This window comes from Zophobas morio, unplaced genomic scaffold (genome assembly GCF_036711695.1).
Source record: "Zophobas morio isolate AGI-343-1 ecotype UQ-CSIRO unplaced genomic scaffold, CSIRO_AGI_Zmor_V1 ptg000004l, whole genome shotgun sequence".
In the NCBI taxonomy this organism is placed as follows: domain Eukaryota; kingdom Metazoa; phylum Arthropoda; class Insecta; order Coleoptera; family Tenebrionidae; genus Zophobas; species Zophobas morio.
Genome location: NW_026972109.1, coordinates 4,059,819 through 4,086,053, shown reverse-complemented (window position 1 = coordinate 4,086,053; position 26,235 = coordinate 4,059,819). Strand labels below are relative to the sequence as shown.

Sequence of the window (26,235 nt, the reverse complement as noted above, 5' to 3'; positions counted from 1 at the left end):
CTTTAACACATTCTAGTGACTGGGCAAAGGGAATACTTCAAGTGTATGTATTTTGCTTAAATGAATAATTATACTTAATTTGGAAATGATTATTTACAAAAGAGATTTAGTTTATAGCAGAATAATTTGGTAATAACAATAAATTGTAGTGAAGTGTAACGTGCAAATATAATTAACAGAAAATGAACTTCAGTATTAAAACATTTTTATAAATAACTAGCTTTTCGCCCGCGGCTTCGTGTGTTGAAGGGCATTAATACAATTTCCAGTAAAAATCGACATAAAAAATGTTTGCTCATAAAAACTTTGTCACCCCCTTTCATCTTCTTAGGGGTGAAACCTCAAAACAATCTGAAATACGTGTTTCATTATTTGTGTTGAAGAGTATTAATACCAAGTTTCCCGTAAAAATTTAAATTTACAGTAGAAATATTTTTCTCATATAAACTTTGCCACGGCTTTTCATCCCCTTAGGTGTTGAATCTCGGAAAATGCTTAAATACGTATTTCATTATTTGTATTTAAAAGCACTAATACCAAGTTTCACGTGAAAATTTAATTTTACAATAGAAATATTTTCCCACACAAAGTTAGCCAGTACTTTTCACCCCCTTAAGGGCTGAATCTAGGAAAATGCTTAAGTACGTGTTTCATTATTTGTGTTAGAGACAATTAATGCCAAGTTTCAGGTAAAAATTTAAGTATACAATAGAAATATTTTCCCATATAAATTTAGCCTCCACATTTCACCCCCTATTATTTGTGTTGAAAAACATTAACACCAAGTTTCACGTAAAAATTTCAATTTATAGTAGAAATATTCTTCCTATACAAACTTAGCCGCCCAAACTTTGACACCACTTTTCACCCCCTTTGGAGTCGAATCTCCGAAAATGCTTAAATACGATTTCCGTTATTTGTGCTGAAGACCAAGTTTGAAATAAATATCACCTCAAAATTTACAATAGAAATATTTTTCGCATACAAACTTACTCACCACTTTTCACTCCCTTAGGGGTTGAATCTCAGAAAATGCATAAATACGTGTTTCATTATTTGTGTTGGAGACAATTAATGCCAAGTTTCACGGAAGAATTTAAATTTACAATAAAAATATACCCACATAAATCTAGCCACCATATTTCACCCCCTTAGGGGTTGAATCTGGAAAAATTATTAAATACGTGTTTTATTATTTGTGCTGAAAAGCATTAATACCAAGTCACATCACCATATAAATATTTTTCTCATACAAACTTAGCCACACTCTTTCTTACCCCCTTAGGGGTTGAATCTCGGAAAATATTTAAATACGTGTTTCATTATTTGTGTCGGAGAGCATTAATACCAAGTTTCACGTAAAAATTTAAGTATACAATAGAAATATTTTCCGATACAAATTTAGGCTCCACATTTCACCCCATTAGGGGTTGAATTTTACAAAATGCTTAGACGGGTTTCATTATTTGTGTTGAAAAACATTAATACCAAGTTTCACGTAAAAATTTCAATTTATAGTAGAAATATTCTTCCTATACAAACTTAGCCGCCCAAACTTAGACACCACTTTTCACCCTCTTTGGGGTCGTATCTCCGAAAATGCTTAAATACGGGTTCCGTTATTTGTGTTGAAGAGCATTAATACCAAGTTTGAAATAAACATCACCTCAAAATTTACAATAGAAATATTTTTCGCATACAAACTTACCCACCACTTTTCACCCCCTTAGGGGTTGAATCTCAGAAAATGCTTAAATACGTGTTTCTTTATTTGTGTTGGAGACAATTAATGCCAAGTTTCACGGAAGAATTTAAATTTACAATAAAAATATACCCACATAAATCTAGCCACCATTTTTCACCCCCTTAGGGGTTGAATCTGGAAAAATGATTAAATACGTGTTTTATTATTTGTGCTGAAAAGCATTAATACCAAGTCACATCACCATAAAAATATTTTTCTCATACAAACTTAGCCACACTCTTTCTTACCCCCTTAGGGGTTGAATCTCGGAAAATATTTAAATACGCGTTTCATTATTTGTGTCGAAGAGCATTAATACCAAGTTTCACGTAAAAATTTAAGTATGCAATAGAAATATTTTCCCATACAAATTTAGCCCCCACCTTTCACCCCCTTAGGGGTTGAATATTACAAAACGCTTAAAGACGGGTTTCATTATTTGTGTTGAAAAACATTAATACCAAGTTTCACGTAAAAATTTCAATTTATAGTAGAAATATTCTTCCTAAACAAATTTAACCGCTCAAACTTAGACACCACTTTTCACCCCCTTAGGGGTCGAATCTTCGAAAATGCTTAAATACGTACTTCCTTATTTGTACTGAAGAAAATGAAAATGTACCAGGTTTCACGTAACGATGTAAATTTACAGTAGATATGTTGGTCCTATTCAAATTTTATCACCCCTATTTAACCCCCTTAGGGGATGAATTTCGAGAAATCCCTTCTTAAACGATGCTAAAGTCAGTCTTATCTTAGCAGCTACTCGCCCTCTCTTCTCTTAGAGGATGTGTCATTTGCCAAAATCGACCTTATTTTAGCAGCTGCTAGCCCCGCCCACCCACCCACCCTCTCTTTTCTTAAAGGATGTCATTTGCCAAAATCAATCGTATCTTAGCAGTGACTAGCCCCGCCCACCCACCCTCTCCGTTCTTCCAGGGTATGTCATTTGCCAAAATCAGTTTTATCTTAGTAAGTATCGATGACTAACTTTTACAAAAAATGATCAAAATTTGGAAACATTACGAGCTTACAACGATTAATGACTAGGGGTTGTTATGGTGATTGTCCTAAAAAAAATAAAATGTGGATTTCAGTCACCATCATTACTAAGAAATCAGAAAGTAAACCGGAGGTAGATTGTGGAAAAAACGTAATTTTATAAAAGTAAAATTGGCAACATTGCATACATCTAATGCGTGAATACCTCCCACTAGTAGTCGTGAATCGTGATAAGATAAAACTGATTTTGGCAAATGAGATATCCTGTAAGAAAAGACAGGGTGGGCGGGCGGGGCTATTAGCTGCTTAGATAGGACTGATTTTGGCAAATGAGATACCCTGTAACAAACGACAGGGTGGGTGGGCGGGGCTATTACCTGCTTAGATAGGACTGATTTTGGCAAATAACACATCCTCTAAGAAAAGGGAGGGTGAGTGGATAGTTCTAGTATCTGCTAAGATAACAGTGATTTTACCAAACGACGTATCCTCCAAGAAATTTAATTAAATTATTACAAAAAAGACACTAGAGACTCCAAAGCACTTTCAAATTCTTTTCAAATAGGAATACCTAAAACCTTAAGACCTTTATATCAGGCAAACATTGTTGTCAAATGGAATTTTATCAAATTATTACAAAAATAACACAACCATATCTTTGTACATTCTAACTGAAATGGTACTTAAACATGGTCATGGGCGAGAGAAAAAATAACCAAAAGTTTTATTACTAGTTATTGTGATAATGAATGTGTTGTTTAATTGTTAAACGCAGCAAAAGACACAATTTTTAAATCATTATAACTCCACCAAAATGTGAGAAAAATTGTTTTTACTATTTTTGCTAGATTCACCATTTGATTGTTAAAAGCATAGCGGAGAGTTAATTTCCCAGACACCCAGTATAGTGGAAAATTTTATTTTTGAAAAAGTCGTCCGAAAATTCTTATTTTCTTATAGACTATGTCATTTGCCAAAATCAGTTTTATCTTAACAGATACTAGCCCCGCCCACCCACCCTCTCTTTTCTTAGAAGGTATGTGATTTGCCAAAATCAGTTTTATCTTAGCAAGTACTGATGATAACTTTTAATGCTTTAATGGATTTTTCTTTGATGTTTTTGGTTTACAATTTATAAATGTCTTATTAAATTTGTTTGTTAGTTTATTTATTAATAATAATGCACAAGGATTAATGACTAGTGTATTGTGGGAAATTTCATTTTTGAAAAAGTTGGCAAAAAAGTTTCAAAAAATTCAGGATTATAGATCTTGACGTGCTGATTCCAAAAATATAGCGTGTTTAGGGTCAAAATTTCGATATTTCAGTGGACGATTCTGGAAAAACGGTTGGAATTATCGAAAAAATGAGGCCGGAAGTGACTTCTGCGGCCCGAAATCTCCAAGAAAAGTGTTTAGTTGAATTTCGAAAATCGTCGAAAATGGGTCGAAATTTGCAGTGGGAAATTTCATTTTTCAAAAAGTCATCTAAACTTTTGAAAAATTCAGGGATCTTGACGTGCTGATTCCAGAAATATAGGGGATAAGAAGTTAGACATATTCGGTTTGAAATTAAATTTTATTTTAAATACAATAAATAAAATCAAAAACCACTGCTTAGTATTTTTTGAGGAAATCGTTTATAACCAAATGTGCAAAAATGTATTGTTGCTGAAACAAAACCTGTTAGCTTTAACACATTTACACCAATCCGCATTACCGAATTTATGGCATTAATTCTCGACTTTATTAACATCGTGGCTACGTGACATATATTTATCGAGCCTGTGATAGGCAGCGATCTTAGCACTATATCGCATAGAACAGCAAGTCCAGATCTTCCAGTGCCGTCCCTGAAAACACAGTTCTAAAAAAATGATAAAACGTTTGTTCAAATTTATACAAGCAATGAAATAGTGTGGGGGCACTGTAATGAGGTATTTTTTGTAAACGATTTACAAACGCGAGAATTCTACTCAAGTCGTCATCCTTCCAAGCATAATAATGGAGAATGGATATCTACAACAACAAAAATATTATCTTATGATGAAACCGTTCCTTACCGACCTCCCTACGTTCGCTTTGTCTCGTAACCGAAAGTCTATTCTTTTGAAAAAATGTGTAGTTACATTCTTCCACTAAAATAATTTGAAAATCGTCATAGGCAACATATTTTTCGGACAAATTTGGCCAGTAACGAAGATAGTTTTCGTGTTCACCGGTTATCATTACACAATAAGTAATTTTTTTTTGCCAAATCATGGCCCAGAAATCACCAATCGTGTTGGTTTGGGGGTTCTGAGCAATTATATACTCTCTATAATTACTAGGTCCTTGCACATAACTGGCGTTTATATAATCCCCTTTAAAGTACTTTCCAGTGTTTTTAAGCCTGACTCGATTGTAATTATCTGAAAGTGCGTACTTCAAAATTGACACTTTTACACAATGTACTTACAAGGTACGATGTCTGGACGTCGATTTTTAGCCACATTATTTCGTTGTTTTCCGTCACTACAGTCACTCAAGTAGGAATCAGGGATGGTCTAAAATACACTACTAGTAAATAAAAACAACAAAAGCAATGTTTACAGAAAACTGAGTTCGAAGACGTGCAAAATTAGAACTACGTTCCCGTTGAACATATTCCGAAAAATCGATCCTCTTAATTGAAACGTTGGTTTCTTCTTTGGTTCCACTATTCTCAAGAAGATTTTCTGCGTCGCCTAATTAAAAAAAATGAGTTTGTTGAAATTGAAATCGGACAATTACCTTGAAGGGACTTTTTTTTCTTCTTTGAGTGGATAAAACTCAACAATGGGATGATTATGATGATGAGTGTGGTAAATAAAGCTGCTAGGTACCACCAGTAAATAGGAATTGACGTTTGTTGTAAAGAGTTGTCAACATAATTTGAAGAATTTTTTTGGTTTTTGCTATCTACAGCGCATTCTTTGGACCTTGTAGGGACTGATTTTATACTCGTGCCTGAAGAATCTTCACACAAATAGGAGTCACTTCGGAGCTCGATGTAGCGTACGTAACTGCTGCAGTTTATGCTTGGGGGTACTGCGACATATAAGGTCGGATATATAGCCCAGAAACCATCTTTAGGACCCTCGGTTTGTATGGTTATTTTGTAACAACTGGAAACATTTTCAACACAGATTTCTTTTCGGGTCCATTTTTCTTCTCCCGGGATCTAGAAAATGACACTACACTATGGTCAACTGGGTAACTGTTATACCTTGTCATCCAGAATGACCTGATTTCTACCGTCATTTGACACAATTTTCACCAACATGCTGCAATTCTTACAAGCAGCTGTATATATGAAAAAGCATAGACTGTGATTGCTGCAGTCACTGTCATTACTGTATATTACACTGTGGGCTGTGTTGTTTGTAGTATGAAAATAATCATCTGCCAACAAATTGCGTTAATACATTTATAACAATCATAAAAAAAATAGTCTGCACGCACAAAAATTTTGTTGGTAATATTATTTCTGCAATAAAATTTCGTGTGGGTGCAACTAAAAGCTCTTCTTTACATACACTTGTGTATTTTCCAGACACTTTTGGAATATTTGTTGTAAAGTTGCAAAATGGTCAAATTCGTGTTTAGGAAAGTGCCATTTTCGCAGATTCCAGAAGCGTTAGATTTCAAATGATACCACTAAAACGTATGAGTATTACAACCAATTAATAATTACGTACGTGTATACCTTTGACTCCGACAACTCAGTCGTCGTTGAAGAGTTTGAAGAGTTACGGATTCTCACACTTAGAAACATACTAACATTTCTTGTCAAAACCTCCCGAAAATCGTGCGGTGTTGAGCCATGATTGTTCATAAACGTTTCCCAGCGTTCGTCTATCACAGGATCATCCACAATGCTGTTTTCGAGCGAATTCAACAAAGTCCATCCACTTGTTACATTTTCAGAGGATAATGTATACTCTGAGGTCGTATCTACATGTATGATGTAGGTATTCACAAATAATAAAATTATTACGTTTTACCAACCGACTTCAGTGTCATCCTTGTCATGACGGTTGACCATGGGTATGGAATTAAAGATGAACAGACCTCTTGTGTCGTCAGCACTCACAACACAGTAATTTTGACAGTCCACTGTCTTCCACAGGATAAACAGTATAATGCAGTGGTTCATCTTGTCCTACATTACGACAAGTAATAAATTTTATCAATAAAGTTGTTCTATATAGGCGGATTGCGGTTATCTTGTTCTTTTGAAATAAGGAAATTAAACAACGCGCTAAAGCAAATTATGAAAAAAAAAAACTATTTTTCGGCGTTGTTCAATAAGGATTTTTTTGAAGTAATTTTCAGTGTGAATTTTTTTGCTTCGCAAATTTTAACACTTAATGACAACAGTTTCAGTGTTCTAATGATTTCGTGTGTCAGAGCTATGCAAAATTTATTTTTTAAACAAATCTTGTATTGTTAAATTTAAGACCAACGATCAAAACATTAGTAATGGGATTTTTTTATTATGTCGATTTTAAAAATGTCTTATCAAATTAGTGCGAAATGAATATGTTGAAATATTAAGGTACACTAACCTATTTAGATTAACATTTCTATATTATCTGTTTTATAAATAATTATAGCTGTATTAGCGATTCCTACTATAGATAAATATAGCAAAACTGACCCACTTTTGTGTTTATTTTTTAATATTTCCTCGTCTTGCACTTGAAATTATGAAATATCTGCGTCATTCGAGCCCTTTAATTAAAAACAGAAAACGTTTCGAGTGCCTCGTGCGACAATAATTCCAGAACAAAGCGCTCTTTCAGGTCATTTCCACGCATCGTCTTCGCGCCGTATAAAAAAAGCAAACAATTTGCACTACAAAGTTCTAAAAAAAGAAGTCATACTCGAATAAATTCTAATTATCTGAAGTAGACCCTGCGAAATGAAATAGACCGCGTTTTTCGCTTCGTCTGGAAACACCACATGCCGAACTCCGGGTGTCGGAAAGAGACGAAACCATCCCTCGGCAGCAGTAATGACGTTATAGAAGAATTTAATAGAATGTCGATGGCGCGATATTGAGGTCGTTCCAGTACCCCACTCGAGAGCGCGAAGAATGAATTCATAGGAATGCACCCCATTCCATTGCAAGGAGTTGGATGAAATTTAACCCTACGCTTCCGAAATCCTCCCCACAACAATTAACTCTTTATGTCGCGTTTTATGAAATGGAATGGGGCGGCTTAGGGATGATTTTCTAATTAGGTGATAAAATCGAACGTAGTTTTTTTTTTTTTTTTAGTTTGGATGGGGATAAAAACTGCTCTGTTTCTATTGTTGTGAAAATGGGTTCTTTATGAGTCGGTGATTGGAGCGAGATTCCTGCACGTTTGACGTCTGTGCGAAAAGTCAATTAGATGGAGAACGTCTTTTGTAGTCGGGGATGCAAAATTATTGGGGAAAGAAGTCGGCGGTTTGGTCGGGAAATTATTCGCGGAGTTAAACGGTGGCCGGCGGTGGTGAAACTCGTGTGCTTCTGGACGACGACGAGTCACTCGGGAGCAACAGGTAGGAACTGTTACTACTATTTAAGCTGGCGAACGCAGCTTCCAAAATGAAACTTTCGAAGTGGGGATTATTTTTCCCCCGAAAAATTTTTAGCTACAGTAACGAGTAAAATGCTGATTTTAATGACGAATTGAATAATAAAAAAGTGGGTGTAAAATTTTAGGGCAGCCGCACCACAAGTTTTATTTAATTTTTGTGGTATTTTTTAAGCATTATTCCCCATGCTGTGCTTATGTTACAAGTGTCAATTAAAAGTACAATAAATTTTATTAATGTCACCCAAAAATCCATTTTTTATGATGAGTGATCTGTAATTATGAAAAGTAAATTATATTTTTCCTATTAAAAAGAAATATTGACGTCATCAACCACAAATTATGGGTTTTGTGAATTTTTGGTCAAATTTTGTTCTACAATTTTTTACTGAATTTGTCCCAAGCTAATTGTGATTATACAGACAGTATTAACCAAAAAAATTAAGAGACACTGATTTTTTTTATTTAAATACGCAAGTAACATAAAAAAAGAGAAACAATTATTAAGCTCTAATATTGTAAGAGTTTTGACTTGGAAAACCAAATTTGAATCACCTGGTATATTATGAAACTATTATAGCGTCCAGCCTCGTCTTGCTGTCTTAACACCCTTAAAGTTTGTTGTGAGATTGCGTTAAGTAGAGTACGCGTCAAAATGAGGTGGACGAGCGTTTTTGCAAAAAAATTAATATTTTTTAATTAATTTCAAATCTTGATAACTATTTTTTCTCTTTTAAAACAGATAAGAATAAAGGGGTTTTATTACAAATAAAATATGATGATTTCAACTGTGACGTCATCAAGCACAAAATGTCACTCTTACGAATTGTGGTAAAATTTTGTTGTCCAATTTTTAATAGGATTTGTCTCGGATTTTTTGACAGCATTGATGAAAAAAATAAACACGAAAATAATTAAAATTAATGTTTGACGTATCAAAAATTGTCACAATTTTCAAAATCTGACGTTTAAAATATTCGAAATTTTAGGATCCCTCATTTTTTATTTTTGCCAAAATCACTTTTAACTTAGCAAGTACTAGCCCCGCCCACCCACCCTGTCTTTTCTTAGGAGGTTTATGATCTGCCAAAATCAGTTTTATCTTAGCAGGTACTAACCCCGCCCACCCACCCTCTCTTTTTTTAGGGAGTTTATGATTTGCCAAAATCAGTCGGGTGGGCGCGGCTAGTGCTTGCCAAGGTAAAGCCGATATTGCCAGATGGCATACCCTCGAAAAAAATAAAGGTTAGGTGGGCGGGGCCAATACTTGTCAAAATAAGACTGAGTTTGCCAAATGATATACCTTCTACCCTTTATTTTCTTAGATGGTATGTCATTTGCCAAGATCAGTCTTATCTTAGCAGGTACTAACGCCGCTCACCCACCCTCTCTTTTCTTAGAGAGTATGTCATTTGCCACAGTCAGTCTTATCTTGGCACTTGCTAGCCCCGCCCACCCACCCTCTCTTTTCTTAGAAGGTATGTCATTTGCCACAATCAGTCTTATCTTGGCAGCTGCTAGCTCCGCCCACCCACCCTCTCTTTTCTTAGAGGATATTTCATTTGCCAAAATCACTCTTAGCTAGTACCTGCTAAGATAAGAGTGATTTTGGCAAATGAGATACCCTCTAAGAAAAGAAAGGGTGGGTGGGCGGGGCTAGTACCTGCTAAAATAAGAGTGATTTTGGCAAATGACATACCTTCTATGAAAAGAGAGGGTGGGTGGGTGGGTGGGGCTAGTTCCTGCTAAGATAAGAGTTATTTTGGCAAATGAAATACCTTCTAAGAAAAAAAACGGGTGGATGGGCGGGGCTAAAGTCTGCTAAGATAGAACTGAGCAATATTAAGAGTAGTCACTGGAATGAAGAAGGGGTGGGTGGGCGGGGCTACTGCTTGCTCATAAAACTAGAAAAAAGTTAAATCAAGAACTGAATCCCTTTGGAAATAAAGGAATGTAAGTAAAAAATGTGAGGAAAATGGCATGTTAATAGAAAGAACAAAAGAGGTGATTAACCTCGAATACGAAAATATTAAATGTAAAATGTAGTATTATCATTTGGCACAGTCAGTTTTATCTTAGCAAATACTGATGACTAACTTAATCCGCCATTTTCCAGACACTCGGTATAAGAAGAAAGGTGTTTTTTTATGAAAAATAAATATTTACTGATTACTTCAACTATAACGTTATCAAGCACAAAATGTCGGTTCGTGAATTTTGGCTAAATTTCGTTCCCTATTATAATAGAGAGCAATAATGAAAAAAAAAATATAATAAAGATACATAAAATAATTAAGCAATAAAAAGAAATAATTAGGACTACAAAAAATATTATTATCTCAGAGTATTTTTACTATATGACGTGGTTCAAAAAATACCCAAGTCAGAATTAAACTTAGCTTTTACCATTTAACGATACCTCAACTAATTAATGTAAGACTTGTAAGAGTTCTGACTTGCAAAACTAAATTTGAATCACCTGGTATGTTATAAATCTATTACAGCGTCCACCCTCGTCGTCGAGTCTTATAACACCCTTAAAATTTGTTATGGAGTTACCTTAAGGCTTGCGTCTGGTTCGGTTTAGCCCCATACTAAATACATTGAAAACATCGTCGCGGTTTCCGGAGTTGCATTTTAATAAATAATAGTTTAAAAAACTAAAAAAACACGCTTTTATTGCTAATCGAACTAAAAACTAGAAAATAATTTTTAATGACACAGTTTAATATTACAGTAGTAGAAGATCAAACAATCAATCATAATAATTCACCTCAAATTAAAATTATAATAAAATTTAAGTTATTAACAGAATAATTCAATTCAGAGTAAAAAGCGTGGGGTGCATTTTACTGCGGTTCATAACTATCCTCTCATAGATAGTTGCCAATAGAATGATTGTAATATTTAAAATATCAAGCACCCCACGCTTTTTACTCTGAATTGAATTATTCTGTTAATAACTTAAATTTTATTATAATTTTAATTTGAGGTGAATTATTATGATTGATTGTTTGATCTTCTACTACTGTAATATTAAACTGTGTCATTAAAAATTATTTTCCAGTTTTTAGTTCGATTAGCAATAAAAGCGTGTTTTTTTAGTTTTTTAAACTATTATTTATTTTTCATTTTTTAGTCTGCGACAAATTCATAAATTGGGGAATTAATTACTTATTTAGATTTTTCTAGAAAGAACCACTCAGTGGTCTCCGTATGATCGATCAACGGGAATTAGTTCGAAATCAATCGCCCTCACGGACCAACGGGACACAATTCATCATTGTGGTTAGTTTTACCCCCCAAATGGTTAATTTTCCTCCATGTTTGTATTTCTGAATCAAAATTTGTTATCTTTATTTAAGTTGGTGAGAATTCATGATTAGATATGTTTTAATTATAATTAATTCCTTCTTTACCGACTGTAAAACCAAAGCTATGCAGAAATTGTCCTTGAAACAGAAATAATCGGTATAGATCGGTATAATCGACACGGAGAGAGATAACCGTGGTATATAATATACTGACACAATTAAGATGCGATCAGCCATTTTTGCACACGTTTAGTTAATTAAAAGTCCGTTCTTGTTTTTTTCATTTAATATCCGTTATTTGTATTTTAATCAAGACTATAATTACAACGAAGAGTAAACCAGATACTACAGGCATGCGCAGATCGCGCGCTAGCTTTATCTCTTTTACTCCACTACACAGGATCCATAAAAGAATTTATAAATCCTGGCGCTCCTAATAAGGATAATGGGAAACTGTTATCAAATTATTGCATTGTCATCGATCCTTGAGACGCGTGCAAAGTTTCAAGATGATCAGACTTTTAGAAACCGATGAAAATTAAGCTCAAAGATTCCGTTACATACAACCCAAGCTAATAAAAGCGTGATAAAAATATGAGATATATCGCTTTAAAAAAAATTATATTTCGAATTAACAAACTTCAGTCCAGGGGACTTCCATATTTATTTTCATATCTAGTATGCAGTTTTTACAAAAAAAAATTATAAAGTTGAACAACTTTTACATCACATTTTAACCGGCACATTGATGCATTTTTTGACGAAGTGCTGAAGTTTTTTGCATTCTGAGATAGGAGGTCCCCTGGGGAAAAGTGTCAGCTTTCTTTTGATACCATTTATAATATTAAAAAATCCACGACTGAGGTAACTAACTCGCGAAAAGTCAAAATCTATTGAAACGAGAAATCGGCATTAAACGAGCAGTGATGCGGTAGCAGAATACAGGTTTACTTAGATTCTGACTTGGTTGGAGATTTCAGTATTTTAAAAATGCAATTCCGGAAACTACGACGATGTTTTCAATGTATTTAGTATTGGGCGAAACCGAACCAGACGCCACCCTTAAACAGAGTATGTGCCAAAACAGTGACGTGGACGAGCGTTTTTTGCACAAAATTAATACTTTAACTATTTTTTCTCTGTTACAATAAATAAAAATAAACGGGTTTTATTAAAAATAAATACTGATGATCTCAGTTGTGACGTCATCAAGCACAAAATGTCAATTTTATGAATTGTGGTAAAATTTTGTTTTCCAATTTTTTATAGGATTTGTCTCGGATTTATTAAACAGCATTAAGGAAAAAAATAAACACAAAAATAATTAAAATTAATGTTTAACGTATCAAAAATTGTCACATTTTTGAAAATCCGAGATTTAAAATATTCGAAATTTTAGGTCCCCTGATGTTTTATTTTTGCCAAAATCACTTTTATCTTAGCAGGTACTAGCCCCGCCCACCCACCCTCTCTTTTCTTAGAGGGTTTATAATTTGCCAAAATCAGTTTTTTCTTAGCAGGTACTAACCCCGCCCACCCACTCACTTTTTTCGTAGCGGGTATGTCATTTGCCAAAATCGATCTTACTTTAGCACGTACGAACTCCGTCCTCTAAAAAAATAAAGGTCGGGTGGGCGGGGCTAGTGCTTGCCAAGATAAAGTCGATATTGCCAGATGGCACACTCTCGAGGAAAATAAAGGGTGGGTAGGCGGGGCCAATACTTGTCAAGATAAGAGCGATTTTGCCAAATGATATACCTTCTATTATTTATTTTCTTAGATGGTATGTCATTTGCCAAGATCAGTTTTATCTTAGCAAGTACTAGCCCCGCCCACGCACCCTGTCTTTTCTTACAGGGTATGTCATTTGCCACAGTCAGTCTTATCTTGACGCCTGCTAGCCCCGCCCACCCACCCTCTCTTTTCTTAGAAAATATTTCATTTGCCAAAATCACTCTTGGCTAGCACCTGCTAAGATAAAACTGATTTTGGCAAATGACATATCTCCAAGAAAGCAGGGTGGGTGGCCGGAGGTAGTGCCTGCTAAGATAAGAGTGATTTTGGCAAATGAATCATCTTCTAAGAAAAGATATTGCTAGTACCTGCTAAGATAAAAGTGATTTTGGCAAATGAGATACCCTCTAAGAAAAGAGAGGGTTTTGGCAAATGAGATACCCTGTAACAAAAGACAGGGTGGGTAGGCGGGGCTACTACCTGGTAAGATAAGAGTGATTTTGGCAAATGAGATATGCTTTAAGAAAAAAGAGGGTGGGTGGGCGGGGCTAGTACCTGCTAACGTAAGAGTGATTTTGGCAAATGACATACCTTCTATCATTTATTTTCTTAAATGGTATGTCATTTGCCAAGATCAGTTTTATCTTAGCAAGCTAGCTAGCCCCGCCCGCCCGCCCTCTCTTTTCTTAGAAGGTATGTCATTTGCCACAATTAGTCTTATCTTGGCAGCTGCTAGCTCCGCCCACCCATCCTCTCTTTTCTTAGAGGGTATTTCATTTGCCAAAATCACTCTTGGCTAGTATCTGCTAAGATAAAACTGATTTTGGCAAATCACATATCTTCTAAGAAAAGAGGGTGGGTGGGCGGGGCTAGTACCTGCTAAGATAAGAGTGATTTTGGCAAATGAGATACCCTGTAACAAAAGACAGGGTGGGTGGGCGGAGCTACTACCTGCTAAGCAAAGAGTGATTTTGGCAAATGAGATATGCTTTAAGAAAAAAGAGGGTGGGTGGGCGGGGCTAGTACCTGCTAACGTAAGAGTGATTTTGGCAAATGACATACCTTCTAAGATAAGTAAGGGTGGGTGGGCGGGGCTAAAATCTGCTAAGATAGAACTGAGCAATATTAAGAGTAGTGTTCATAAAACTAGAAAAAAACCTGAATCAAGAACTGAATCGCTTTAGAAATAAAGGAATATAAGTAAAAAATGTAAGGAAAGTGGCATGTTAATAGAAAGAACAGAAGAGAAGGTTAACCTCGAATACGAAAATATTAAATGTAAAATGCAGTATTATCATTTGGCAAAATCAACTATAACATCATCAAGTACAAAATGTCGGTTCGTGAATTTTGCTAAACTTCGTTCCCTGATTTTTTTATTGAATTTGTTTCAGACTTCATTATTATATAGAGAGCAATAATGAAAAAAAAATTATAATAAAGATACACAAAATAATTAAGCAAAAAAAAAGTAATAATTAATTATTACAAAAAATATTATTATCTCAGAGTATTTTTACTATATCACGTGGTTCAAAAAATACCCAAGTCAGAATTAAACTTAGCTTTTACCATGTAACGATAGCTCAACTAATTAATGTCAGTAAGAGTTCTGACTTGCAAAACTAAATTTGGATCACCTGGTATATTATGAAAGTATTACAGCGTCGAGTGTTAACACCCTTAAAATTTGTTATGGGGTTACCTTAATTAGAGTATGCGTCAAAACAGTGACATGGACGAGCGTTTTTGCAAAAAATTAATACTTTTTAATTAATTTCAAATTTTGATGACTAGTTTTTCTCTTTTAAAATAAATAAAAATAAAGGGGTTTTATTAAATTAAAAATCTCAGTTGTGATGTCATCAAATAAAGAATATCGGTTTTATAAATTTTGTTCAAATTTTGTTGTCCAATTTTTTATAGGATTTGTCCCAGGTTTATTAGACAGCATTAAGGAAAAAATAGACACAAAAATAATTAAGCAAATAAAAGAAAAGGACTCAACAACAAATATTTCCATTGCCTAGTTTTTGTAGCACGCGGCATCACGTGGTTCAAAAAACACTCACTTTTTTCTAATATTGTTTCTAAATAAATAAGAATAAAGGGTTTTCTATAAAAAAAAAAATTATGATCTCAACTGTGACAGATCAACCATGAATTTTGGTGAAAAAGAGATAATAATGCGGCTTTAGATTTTTGTATTAATACAAACAAACAAAAAAAGAAATAAAGCCGTTATTAATTAGATTATTGTGTCATGTTTCACTATGCTCCCCTATGAAACTTTGTTCCACCTTCCCCTACATGCGATATTGACACAAGACAAGTGGATAAAAGCGTTTATCTTTACACTGAGGTCGGAACTAAAATATACAATGTGTGATACAATAATTTCAATTTTTATATTAATATAAAAAAATATATACAAACCAAGAAACCACTGTATTTATTGCATTCGAGTGTATGCAATTTTACCACCATTCTTGTAGAGCTGGTTACATAACTCCCAGTACAATTTTCTTCATTAAATTTTAAACTCGTGATTCAAATTCCAAAACCCCTATTTAACCCCCCGAACCTTCCTCTCTCAGAAATGGACTGCGACCAATTCAGACAAACGGGCAAAGACATGATCGACTACATCTGCAACTATAACGAAAACCTCCACACCCGCCGCGTGACCCCCAACATCGAACCCGGCTACCTCCGCAAACTCCTCCCCGAAGAAGCCCCCCAGAACCCCGAAGACTGGACTTCCATAATGGCCGACGTGGAAGCCAAAATCATGCCAGGCGTGACCCACTGGCAGCATCCCCGCTTCCACGCCTATTTTCCATCAGGCAACTCGTTCCCGTCGATCCTCGGGGACATGCTCTCAGGCGGAATCGGCTGCATTGGATTCTCATGGGTACCGAACAGTCTCCCTCATTCCCAACCCTTACTAACGCGGTTGTAGGCTTCCAGTCCGGCCCTCACAGAACTCGAAACCATCGTTCTGGACTGGCTGGGCAAAGCTATAGGTCTACCCGACCAGTTCCTGGCTTTTAAGGAAGGAAGTCGCGGCGGAGGAGTCATCCAGACGTCTGCCAGTGAATGCGTCTTGGTCTCTATGTTGGCGGCGAGGGCTCAAGCTCTCAAGAGGCTGAAACAGCAGCATCCGTTCGTGGAAGAGGGGTTGTTATTGTCGAAGTTGATGGCGTATTGTTCAAGAGAGGCGCATTCGTGCGTGGAGAAGGCGGCGATGATTTGTTTTGTGAAGTTGAGGATTTTGGAACCGGATGAGAAGTCGGCGTTGAGAGGATCGACGCTTATGATGGTATTTCGTTCGTGGAACCGGTAGCTTAAATTCCGCTTTTGTTCTATAATGGCATAACGTTTTGTGACAAAAAAACACAATCATTGTGTCATTTTATAGGAAATATAAATGTTTATTTATGATAAATGTTACTGATTAAAAATAGAAACGAAACGGGGTCAACTGTGACTTCGTGGAATCCCTGAAATTGATTTTGCAACTAAACCTACTGCTCCCGATTGATTGAACAAAACAAAAAATGCGTAACCACCTTTTCTAGGCCATGGAAGAGGACGAAACCATGGGCCTCATCCCCTTCTTCGTGTCCACCACCCTCGGCACCACCTCGTGCTGCTCCTTCGACAACCTCGCCGAGATCGGGCCCATCTGCCGCAAATTCCCGTGCGTTTGGCTCCACGTCGACGGCGCCTACGCCGGCAACGCTTTCATCTGCCCGGAGCTCAAGTACCTCCTCTCTGGGATCGAGTACGCGGACTCCTTCAACACCAATCCCAACAAATGGTTGCTGACCAATTTCGATTGTTCCACGATGTGGGTACGTGACCGGATTCGGTTAACATCCGCATTGGTGGTGGATCCGCTTTATCTCCAGCACGGGTACTCCGACGCGACTATCGATTATCGGCACTGGGGAGTCCCGCTGAGTCGCAGATTCAGGTCTTTGAAATTGTGGTTTGTATTGAGGAGTTATGGAATTTCCGGGCTGCAGAACTACATTAGGCACCATATTAAATTGGCGAAGATTTTTGAGTCGCTGGTGCTGCAGGATAAGCGATTTGAGATTTGTAATGATGTTAAAGTAAGGCGGGTGGGGAGTTGGGGGTGATTTTGAGATTTTTTTTGTTGTAGTTGGGGCTGGTTTGTTTTAGATTGAAAGGGTCGGATAAGATTAATGAGAAGTTGTTGAGTGGGATTAATGCGTCGGGGAAACTTCACATGGTTCCGGCGAATGTTAATGATAAGTATGTGATACGGTTTTGTGTGGTGGCACAGAATGCCACTGAGGCTGATATAGGTACTTTTTTTTTAATTAGTGAGTTTTGTTATTGGTATTTTTTTTATACAGATTATGCGTGGAAGGTAATTAGGGAATTTTCTGAGGAACTTTTAGAGAGCCAAGCGGAAAAAGAACAGGTAAGATACAAATTAGATACTATTAAAATGTAATTATAGTCAAATTTAGGTTAATAATAATAGCGCGTGACTGTAATTTTATTCTCGCATCGTTACCCAAAAGTCCAAGAAATTCATTGATGATTATTTATTTAAGGTACAATTTAAAAGGAAAAAACCAGAAACTCTGATCACGATTATTACTTAGGGTTTTTTGCACATGATCCGGCTAGGTGACAACGTTGTTAAATGACATTTGACTTTAAACACCGACTGACTATTAGTGTTTTTGGCTTTTTGTCGGGTTGGCAACATATTTAAAATTTTATGATGGCATACCTGATTGTCAAAGTGACATTTATAAGAGCTGCCATAAATTCAACGTTTGTTAGGCGTGCTCATGTCAACACTGACATACTAGCATGACTGCCAATAATTCAGAATTGCCAACACAAAAATTTGCTTCAGTCAAGCACCCGGTATTTCCAAAATAATTCCATCGATTCCAAAGGAATTACTAAGTGTTTAATTATCCCCAACCAGAATGCGAGCGCAGCGAGCACATTCAGGTTTTATTAAAAAAATATTTATTGGTGTCTTCTGGATTTGAACATTTTTTCGATTTCACAGTCTTTTGATATCACAATTTTTTCTTTTTTCTGTTTCTCTGTTTTTTCAATTTTTCAAATTCCCAACTTCCAAATTTTTCAATTTTTCGTGTGATCAATTTTTGGATTTGTAATTTTCTCACTTTTTCAAGTTCTTGATTTTTATTTTTCATTTTATCGATTTTTTAATTTTTATTTTCTCGGTTTCATAACACAATTTTTCGTTTTTTCATATCCTTTATTTTTTCAAAGTTTCTTTCCAATTTATTTTTTGTTTATTTAATTTTTCAAATTTTCAATCTTGGATTCTTCAATTCTTCGATTTACTGATTTTTAAATTTTTCGGTTTTGCAATTTTTGGGTTTCTCAATTATCGGATTTTCCAATTTCTTTCATTTTACAATATTTCGTTTCTTCAACTTCTGGAGTTCCTGATTTCCAATTTTTAGATTTTTAAAAATTTTCATTTTACACTTTTTGTTTTTTCATTTTTCATTTATCAATTTCACAATTTTGCTATTTTTCCATTTTTTTTATTAGAATAGTTGAAAAATCTAAATATTTAAAATCGAAAAAACGAAAAACTGCAAAATGGAAGAACTGAAGGAACGACAAATTAAAACAATGAATTAACGAATTCAAAAATTGGAAAGAAGAAAAAAGGCGAAGGCGAAACATTGGAAAACCCAAAAATTGTAAAGTCCGAAAATTATAGAATCGTCAAAATTGTGAAGTCGAAAAAGTGTAATACTGGAAGATCGAAAAATAGAAAAACTAAAAACCGAAAAATTTATATATCGATTAATTGAAAAAGACATGTTTTTTTTTAATTGGTACATAATCATTTAAAACGAAAACTAGAAAAATTGCAAATCAAAAATTGAAGAAACGGAAAATTAAAAAATGTGAAATCTTCCATTTTTTTCAATTTCTCGACTTTTCTATTTTTCAATTTTTCGATTCATTGATGTTTTAATAATAATAATAATAATATGAAAGTGTGAAAGTCGAAAAATCGAGAAAGGAAAACTGCAAATTGTAAAATTGAAAAATCAAAAAACTCAAAAATTTGACATTGAAAAAAGAACAATTATAAAAAAATTACAAAGAAAAATTGAAACAACCAAAAGTTGGAAAACTGAAAAACTGAAATATTTAAAGATGAAAACTAGAAGAGTTGCATTTCGTAAAATTAAAGAAGCAAAAAAATAAATATAAATTAAACAATTGCAAACCGAAAATTTGAAGAAATGAAAAATTGATCGATCGAAAAATTAAAAACTTAACATTCAATAAATTGTAAATCGAAAAACTGAAAAATGAAAAAGTCGAAAAAGTGAAAATTGAAACTCTGCAAATCGAAAAATTAAAAAATCCAAAAACTGAAAAATTTCACTTTGAAAATAGAAAAATTATAAAATCAGAACACCGAAAAATTGAAAACTGAAAATTCAAGAAATTGTAAATCGAAAATCTAAAAACTAAAAAATCGAAAAAATCGAAAAATCGAAAAATCGAAAAAGTGAAAACCGAAACACTGCAAATCGAAAAATTAAAAAAAAACACAAAGAAAAGAAAAACACAAAGAAAAGAAAAACACAAAGAAAAGAAAAAAACCGAAAGAAAAAATTGGAAACCGAAAAATTAAAAAACTGGAAACTCAGAAATTGCAAAAATTCGAGAAATTGTAAATCGAAAAATTGCAAAATCTAATAACTGAAGAAACAAAAAAATGCAGATGAAAAAATTGAAAAATTAAAATTAAAAACTCCAGAAACTCATATCGAAAAACTAAAAAATTTTAAAAATCTAAAAGTCGAAAAATCGAAGAAGTGAAAACCGAAACACTGCAAATCGAAAAATTGAAAAATCCAAAAACTTAAAAATTTCACATTGAAAATAGAAAAATTATAAAATCAGAACACTGGAAAACCGAAAAATTAAAAAAAAACAAAGAAAATAAAAACCTAAAGGAAAAATTGCAAACCAAAAAATTAAAAAACTCATATCGAAAAAACAAAAAAATGAAAAAGTCTAAGTCGGAAAATCGAAAAGCGAAAAACTGCAAATCGTAAAATTGAAAAATCCAAAAACTGAAAAATTTCATATTGAAAAAAGAAAAATTATAAAATCAGAACAATGGAAAACCGAAAAATTAAGAAATAAAGAAAATAGAAAACCGAAATGAAAAATTGCAAATCGAAAAATTGAAAAACTGTAAACTCAAAAATTGCAAAAAATAAACAAAACAAAATCAAAACACTGAAAAATTGTAAAATTAAAGAATTGATAAATTTAAAAACTGAAAATTGAAAACTCGAGAAATTTTTAAATCGAAGAATGCAATATCTAAAAATTGAAACATCGAAAAGTTGGAAAACCGAAAAATTGAAAAATTTAAAAATGAAAACTAGAAAAGTCTGAAGAAGAAAAAAAATCAACAATTGAAAAACCGCAAATCGAAAATTTGAAGAAATAAAAAATTGATGGGTCGAAAAATTAAAAAATTGAAAAATTAAAAACTGAACATTAAAGACATTGTAAACCGAAAATCTACAAAACCTAAATACTGAAAAACGAAAAAGTCTAAAAGTCGAAAAATCGACCAAGTGAAAACCGAAATTGTGCAAATCGAAAAATTGAAAAATCCAAAAACTGAAAATAGAAACATTATAAAATCAGAACACTGGGAAACCGAACAATTAACAAAAACAAAGAAAATAAAAAACCGAAAGGAAAAATTGCAAACCGAAAAATTAAAAAACTGGAAACTGAGAAGTTGCAAAAATTCGAGAAATTTTAAACCGAAAAATTGCAAAATGTAAAAACTGAAGAAACAAAAAAATTCAAATGAAAAAATTGAAAAACTAAAAAGTCTAAAAGTTGAAAAATTGAAAACCGAAAAACTGCAAATCGAAAAATAGAAAAATCCAAAAACTGAAAAATTTCACATTGAAAAAGGAAAAATTATAAAATCAGAACATTGGAAAACCGAAAAACTATAAAATAAAGACAATAAAAAGCCGAAAGTGAAAATTAAAAATCGAAAAATCGAAAAACTGGAAACACAGAAATTGCAAAAAAAAAACAAAAAATTATAAAATCAAAACACTGAAAAATTGTAAAATTGAAGAATCGAAAAATTTTTAAATCGAAGAATGCAATATCTAAAAATTGAAACATCCAAAAGTTGGAAAACCGAAAAATTGAAAAATTTAAAAATGAAAACTAGAAAAGTCTGAAGAAGAAAAAGAGATTAAAAATTCAAAAAGCGCAAATCGAAAATTTGAAGAAATGAAAAATTGATGGGTCGAAAAATTGCAAAACTGAAAAAATAAAAAAAAAATAAAAACTCGCTACGCTCGAGGTTGAAAAGTTGAGTTATTTACTTCGAGATTTATTTATTGTTGGTTTTAAGTAGATTATTATTTAATAAATTGCCAACTTCAAAAAATATACAAAAAATGATAAAATCAAAACACTGAAAAATTGTAAAATTAAAGAATTGAAAAATTTAAAAATTGAAAATTGAAAACTCGAGAAATTTTTAAATCGAAAAATGCAATATCTAAAAATTGAAACATCCAAAAAATGGAAAACCGAAAAATTCAAAAATTTAAAGATGAAAACTAAAAAAGTGCGAATAAGACAAAAAATTAACAATTGAAAAACCGCAAAGCAAAAATTTGAAGAAATGAAAAATTGAATCGAAAAATTGCAAAATCTAGAAACTGAAAAAACAAAAAAAGTAAAAGCTCGCTACGCTCGAATTTGAAAGGTTGAGTTATTTACTTCGAGATTTATTTATTGTTGGTTTTTAAGTAGGTTATTATTTAATTAATTGCCAACTTCAAAAAAATGCTACTAAATCGCATGTAGACCGTCCTGCCACCTTCTCTTGCTTTTGTGAGAAAAGGTGAAACCAATCAGAAAACACATTTATTAAAACAAAAAGAACTTCCACAAACTTCGAACAAATTCGTTAATTTCAATGATATTTCCGAGAAACAAAATTTGCATAGAGTGGTTAACCAATTCTGAAAGGAATTCTTAGACTTAGATAAGTCACGTCCTTTTAGCAGTTTAGTTATAATTCGCGATGATGAAAAGCAGTGGGTGCTTTAATGGGAATTGTTGAAATCTGGATAACCATACTTTGTTCTAATGTAATGAACACCATAAATAATCAAATAAAATCTCAATAAATATCCAAGTGAACAAAAAACTGTAAAAGTTTAGTTTCCCCATACTGGTACTATTGTTTGAACAAACAATTACATCATATAATTATGTTTATAAAATAAAAAACTGAATTAGCCAGATCTTTATGAGCTTTTATTGCCGCTTTACTTCTGTATTTATAATAAATACCCAACGTTACTTTTTCTAGTAATAATAAAAACGTTTAACACAAAGCAAATTTAACGGCAAGTTTATTTTTAATGACAACTTTTAAACAGAAAAATGAGACTTTAAAATCGCACCAGATGTGATCTGCAATTAATTTTATTATCTCAACAGAACACTAAAAATTATGTAACACGACAAATTTTTAGTAAAACTATTCCAGTTGTCGCGTAAACACGCACTCTTTCATGTTAAAAGTAGACTAAAATTGTAAAACGAGTTCTCCTAAATCTTAAAATAGCTCCCAATTTTTTCGCAATCCCTTCTCAAAAAGGACAGGCTCACACAATCCCAATGCGCCGCAGCTATGAAAACAATCCCGCAATGTCAATGTCGTTTTTTCCCCTCAACAACAATATACAAAGTGATCATAAGCAGATCTTCACGAAAAAAAGAACAAAGCCAATGATTCACAGCATTCACAACGAGACCATAACGCATTTAACATGGCGAAAAGATGATCTAACTTATATTTATAGCCGTCAGATTTCGCCCGAAACGCTCAATTAATTACCCTTAATTCGACACACGAGTAAAAGTCAATTATCATATAATCGCATCATTAGATCAGATTTAGATCCTAACGGTCCTGCTTTCTCGACTCAATTAAAATTATTCAAATTCATTCGGAATATTTGGCTAGAGATTAAGAGAAAAACTGTAGGAGTTGCAGGACGAGGTGTTTGAACTCCTCGAGCGAAAGAAGAAGGAGACTCTGGCCCACAAAAGATCGTTCTTCGTGCGGATGGTCAGTGATCCGAAGATCTACAACCCGTCGATCGCCAAAGCCCTCCCGGCGACGAGGAGACACCTCACGGAGGCCGCGGAGTCTCCGGATGGAAACGTCACCGTTCAGCCTCCTCTGTAATTGCTCGATGATTCAATTCTAGCTTAATTTTAATCGTGGCGTTCCAGAAGCGCCTCGTGGATTAGCTGGCCCCTGGCATTTTTATTCCAGGGCATCGCCGAGGATGGATCCAGCAGCGACGTTCCGATCCGGTAAGGAGCTCGTTTGTATTCCGGGAGCGCGCGGGATTATTACGCATTCAAGATAGAGAATTCATGGAAAAGTCGCGCACGTGGGGGTCATTATTATTATTATCATTATTATTATTATTATTACGAGACACGAGAAAAAATATAAATATAATAATTCGCCACGTGGTGTGCTAAATTTTACGTAAAGTGGCTTTCTGGAATGGCGGGCTACGTGACTGGTAGTAAATATGGAAACCATCGAGTTTTGAGTGTTTGCTTTTCTTAAAAATGTTTGCTTTGCAGATTCCGTCATCTCGATACCAAGGTTCGGTTAAAGGCGGCTGGGAAATCCGGCAACGGTGGTCAGTCGCCGTCCCCTGAGGGTGACAACAGCAAGTCGCCGAAACGTTCGCCGGTTTTGAACCGAAAATTGCACTCTACCCACACCCACGAAAATCGCTAAATCAGTGTAATGCTTTCCGTACAATAATTATAATAAATTAGGCTTGCAAAGTAATAAAACTTGGCGTAATTATTATTTTATGTCCCGACCATCCGGGAGGAGTTGTTGTGTTCAGTTGGAGGAAATTTAGTGGGTCGTAAAGGAAATGTCAGGGTGGGAGTGTTTGTCTCGAAAGGGTTAAAAATAAAAAAAATGAAGAATTGTTACTGTAGTCTTGAATAAGACTAAAAATAAAGTGGGAGGAAACACAAAAAATGTACGTGGTTTTGAAGAATCGACATTTTTCTTTGTTAAGAAGAATTTTCTTATATAAAAATTAGTCGAAGGTTATCTTGACAGAACTTCCGTAGTCCCTGACGTACAGCCCAACAAATCCGGCTTTTTTCGCAGCTTTTTTGACTTGAAATTTTCAATTCTTCAATTTTTCTTTTTTTTTTGTTTAATCACTTTTGCGACTTGGAATTTTTCGGATTTTCAAGTTTAAATTTTTTAGTTTTTCGATTTTCCAACTTCTGAATTTTTCAATTTTTAGTTTTTAAATTTTTCGATTCGTTTTTTATTTTCTTTATTTTCACGATTTTTCAAGGTTTTGATTCTATAATGTTTTGTTTTCTCAATTTCAATTTTTTCAGTTTTTCGATTCTCCAATTTTTCGATTTTCAAATTTTCAATTTTTCATTTTTTGTTTCTTCAGTTCTACGTTGTCTATCTCTCCAAATTTTCATTTTAAAATTTTTCACTTTTTCAATTTTCGAACTTTTGGATGGATTTTTAAATTTTGCAGTTTTTCGATTTGCAATTTCACGAGTTTTCAGTTTTAATTTTTCAATTTTTCATGTCTTCAATTTTTCTTCTGTAATTTCTCGTTTCGGTTTTTTGTTTTCTTTATTTTTCAATTTTTCATGTTATGATTTTATAATTTCTCTTTTTTCCATCTGAAATATTTCCATTTTAAAATTTTGCTTTTTCAAGTTTGACTTTTTTAATTTTTTTTTTTTTTTCAATTTAAAATTTTTCATTTCCTCGGTTTTTCAATTTTCGTTTCTTCAATTTTTGATTTGCAATTTTTCTAGTTTTCATTATAAATATGTAATCCATTTTACGAGTTTAGGGTTTTTCAGATATTGAATTTTAATTTTTTTTTTTATTTATTCGATTTTTCAATGTTTCGATTTTCCAACGATACAGTTTTTCGACTTAACAATTCGATTTTTTGATTTTACAGTTTTTGAGTTTTCCAATTTTTCGATTCGTTTTTTCTTCTTTTCAGTTTTTCGATTCATTTTTTTTTCGATTTTAAGTATCTCCACTTTTTTTATTTTTCAATTTTTTCGAATGAAAAAAATAGAAAAGCTGCAACAATGCAACATGGAAAACTTAAAAACAAAAAAGAAAAAATATATGAAATGAAAATTTTGAAAAACAAAAAATTCAGAGACTTAATAATCGAAAAAAAGAAATATTGTAAAATCGAATAATTAAAAATTAGGGAAATCGGAAAATCGGATAATCGAGAAATCCCAAAAATTGCAAACTTGAAAAATTTAAAAACTGGAAAATCGAGGAATTGAAGCATCGAAGATTGAAAATTTGAAGAACTGAAGAAATGAAAAATTATAAAATTGAAAGAAACATTTAAAAAAATAAAGGAAATCGAAACATGAAAACCTTACAAAATCGAGAAAAAGTAAATTAGAAAATCGGCACTGGAAAAATGGAAAAACAAAAAATTGAAAAAACGAAAAATTAAAAAGCGAGCACTCCAAATTTAAAAATTGACAAAAAATACCAAAACATTGAAAAATGAAAAAATTGAAAAATTAAAGAAACTGAAAAACGAAAAAGTGTGGTACAAAAAATTGGTTTTCGAATCGTTTTTTCTTTCCAATTTTTCAAATTTTTTTTTTCGACTTTAAGTATCTCAATTTTTAGTTTTTTGTGTTTC

General features: G+C 33.4%; 2 protein-coding genes across 2 annotated transcripts in view; one reads left to right on the top strand and one right to left on the bottom strand.

Moving 5' to 3' along the window:
* The window catches only part of LOC135137918 (tyrosine decarboxylase-like), a 49,130-nt gene extending 24,795 nt beyond the window's left edge, over positions 1 to 24,335 (top strand). Inside the window, exons 2-9 of the mRNA XM_064067701.1 lie at positions 15,997 to 16,313; positions 16,362 to 16,721; positions 16,981 to 17,520; positions 17,571 to 17,736; positions 17,788 to 17,855; positions 23,514 to 23,713; positions 23,765 to 23,848; positions 24,131 to 24,335. Coding sequence (XP_063923771.1) covers positions 15,999 to 16,313; positions 16,362 to 16,721; positions 16,981 to 17,520; positions 17,571 to 17,736; positions 17,788 to 17,855; positions 23,514 to 23,713; positions 23,765 to 23,848; positions 24,131 to 24,290 — 1,893 coding nt within the window. The 5' untranslated portion in view covers positions 15,997 to 15,998 and the 3' untranslated portion in view covers positions 24,291 to 24,335. The remainder of the gene's footprint in view (positions 1 to 15,996; positions 16,314 to 16,361; positions 16,722 to 16,980; positions 17,521 to 17,570; positions 17,737 to 17,787; positions 17,856 to 23,513; positions 23,714 to 23,764; positions 23,849 to 24,130) is intronic.
* LOC135133674 (receptor-type tyrosine-protein phosphatase epsilon-like) lies at positions 4,363 to 6,922 on the bottom strand. The gene is made up of 11 exons (XM_064062151.1): positions 6,775 to 6,922; positions 6,473 to 6,720; positions 6,303 to 6,423; positions 5,993 to 6,168; positions 5,518 to 5,947; positions 5,338 to 5,471; positions 5,204 to 5,291; positions 4,813 to 5,156; positions 4,649 to 4,764; positions 4,466 to 4,598; positions 4,363 to 4,416 (listed from the first exon to the last, which is right to left on the bottom strand). Exons 1-11 carry the CDS (start codon positions 6,920 to 6,922, stop codon positions 4,363 to 4,365), a joined length of 1,992 nt encoding a protein of 663 aa, XP_063918221.1.
* Positions 24,336 to 26,235: the final 1,900 nt, after the last annotated feature.

Excerpts from the sequence above, each read along its gene's own strand:
- LOC135133674 (XM_064062151.1), bottom strand. The coding sequence starts at position 6,922 with ATGAACCACTGCATTATACTGTTTATCCTGTGGAAGACAGTGGACTGT. Across the intron at positions 6,169-6,302 it reads TGTCTGGAAAATACACAAGT|ATGATTATTTTCATACTACA; the intron begins GTATGTAAAGAA and ends ATTTGTTGGCAG. Across the intron at positions 4,599-4,648 it reads CCCACACTATTTCATTGCTT|GGACGGCACTGGAAGATCTG; the intron begins GTATAAATTTGA and ends CTGTGTTTTCAG.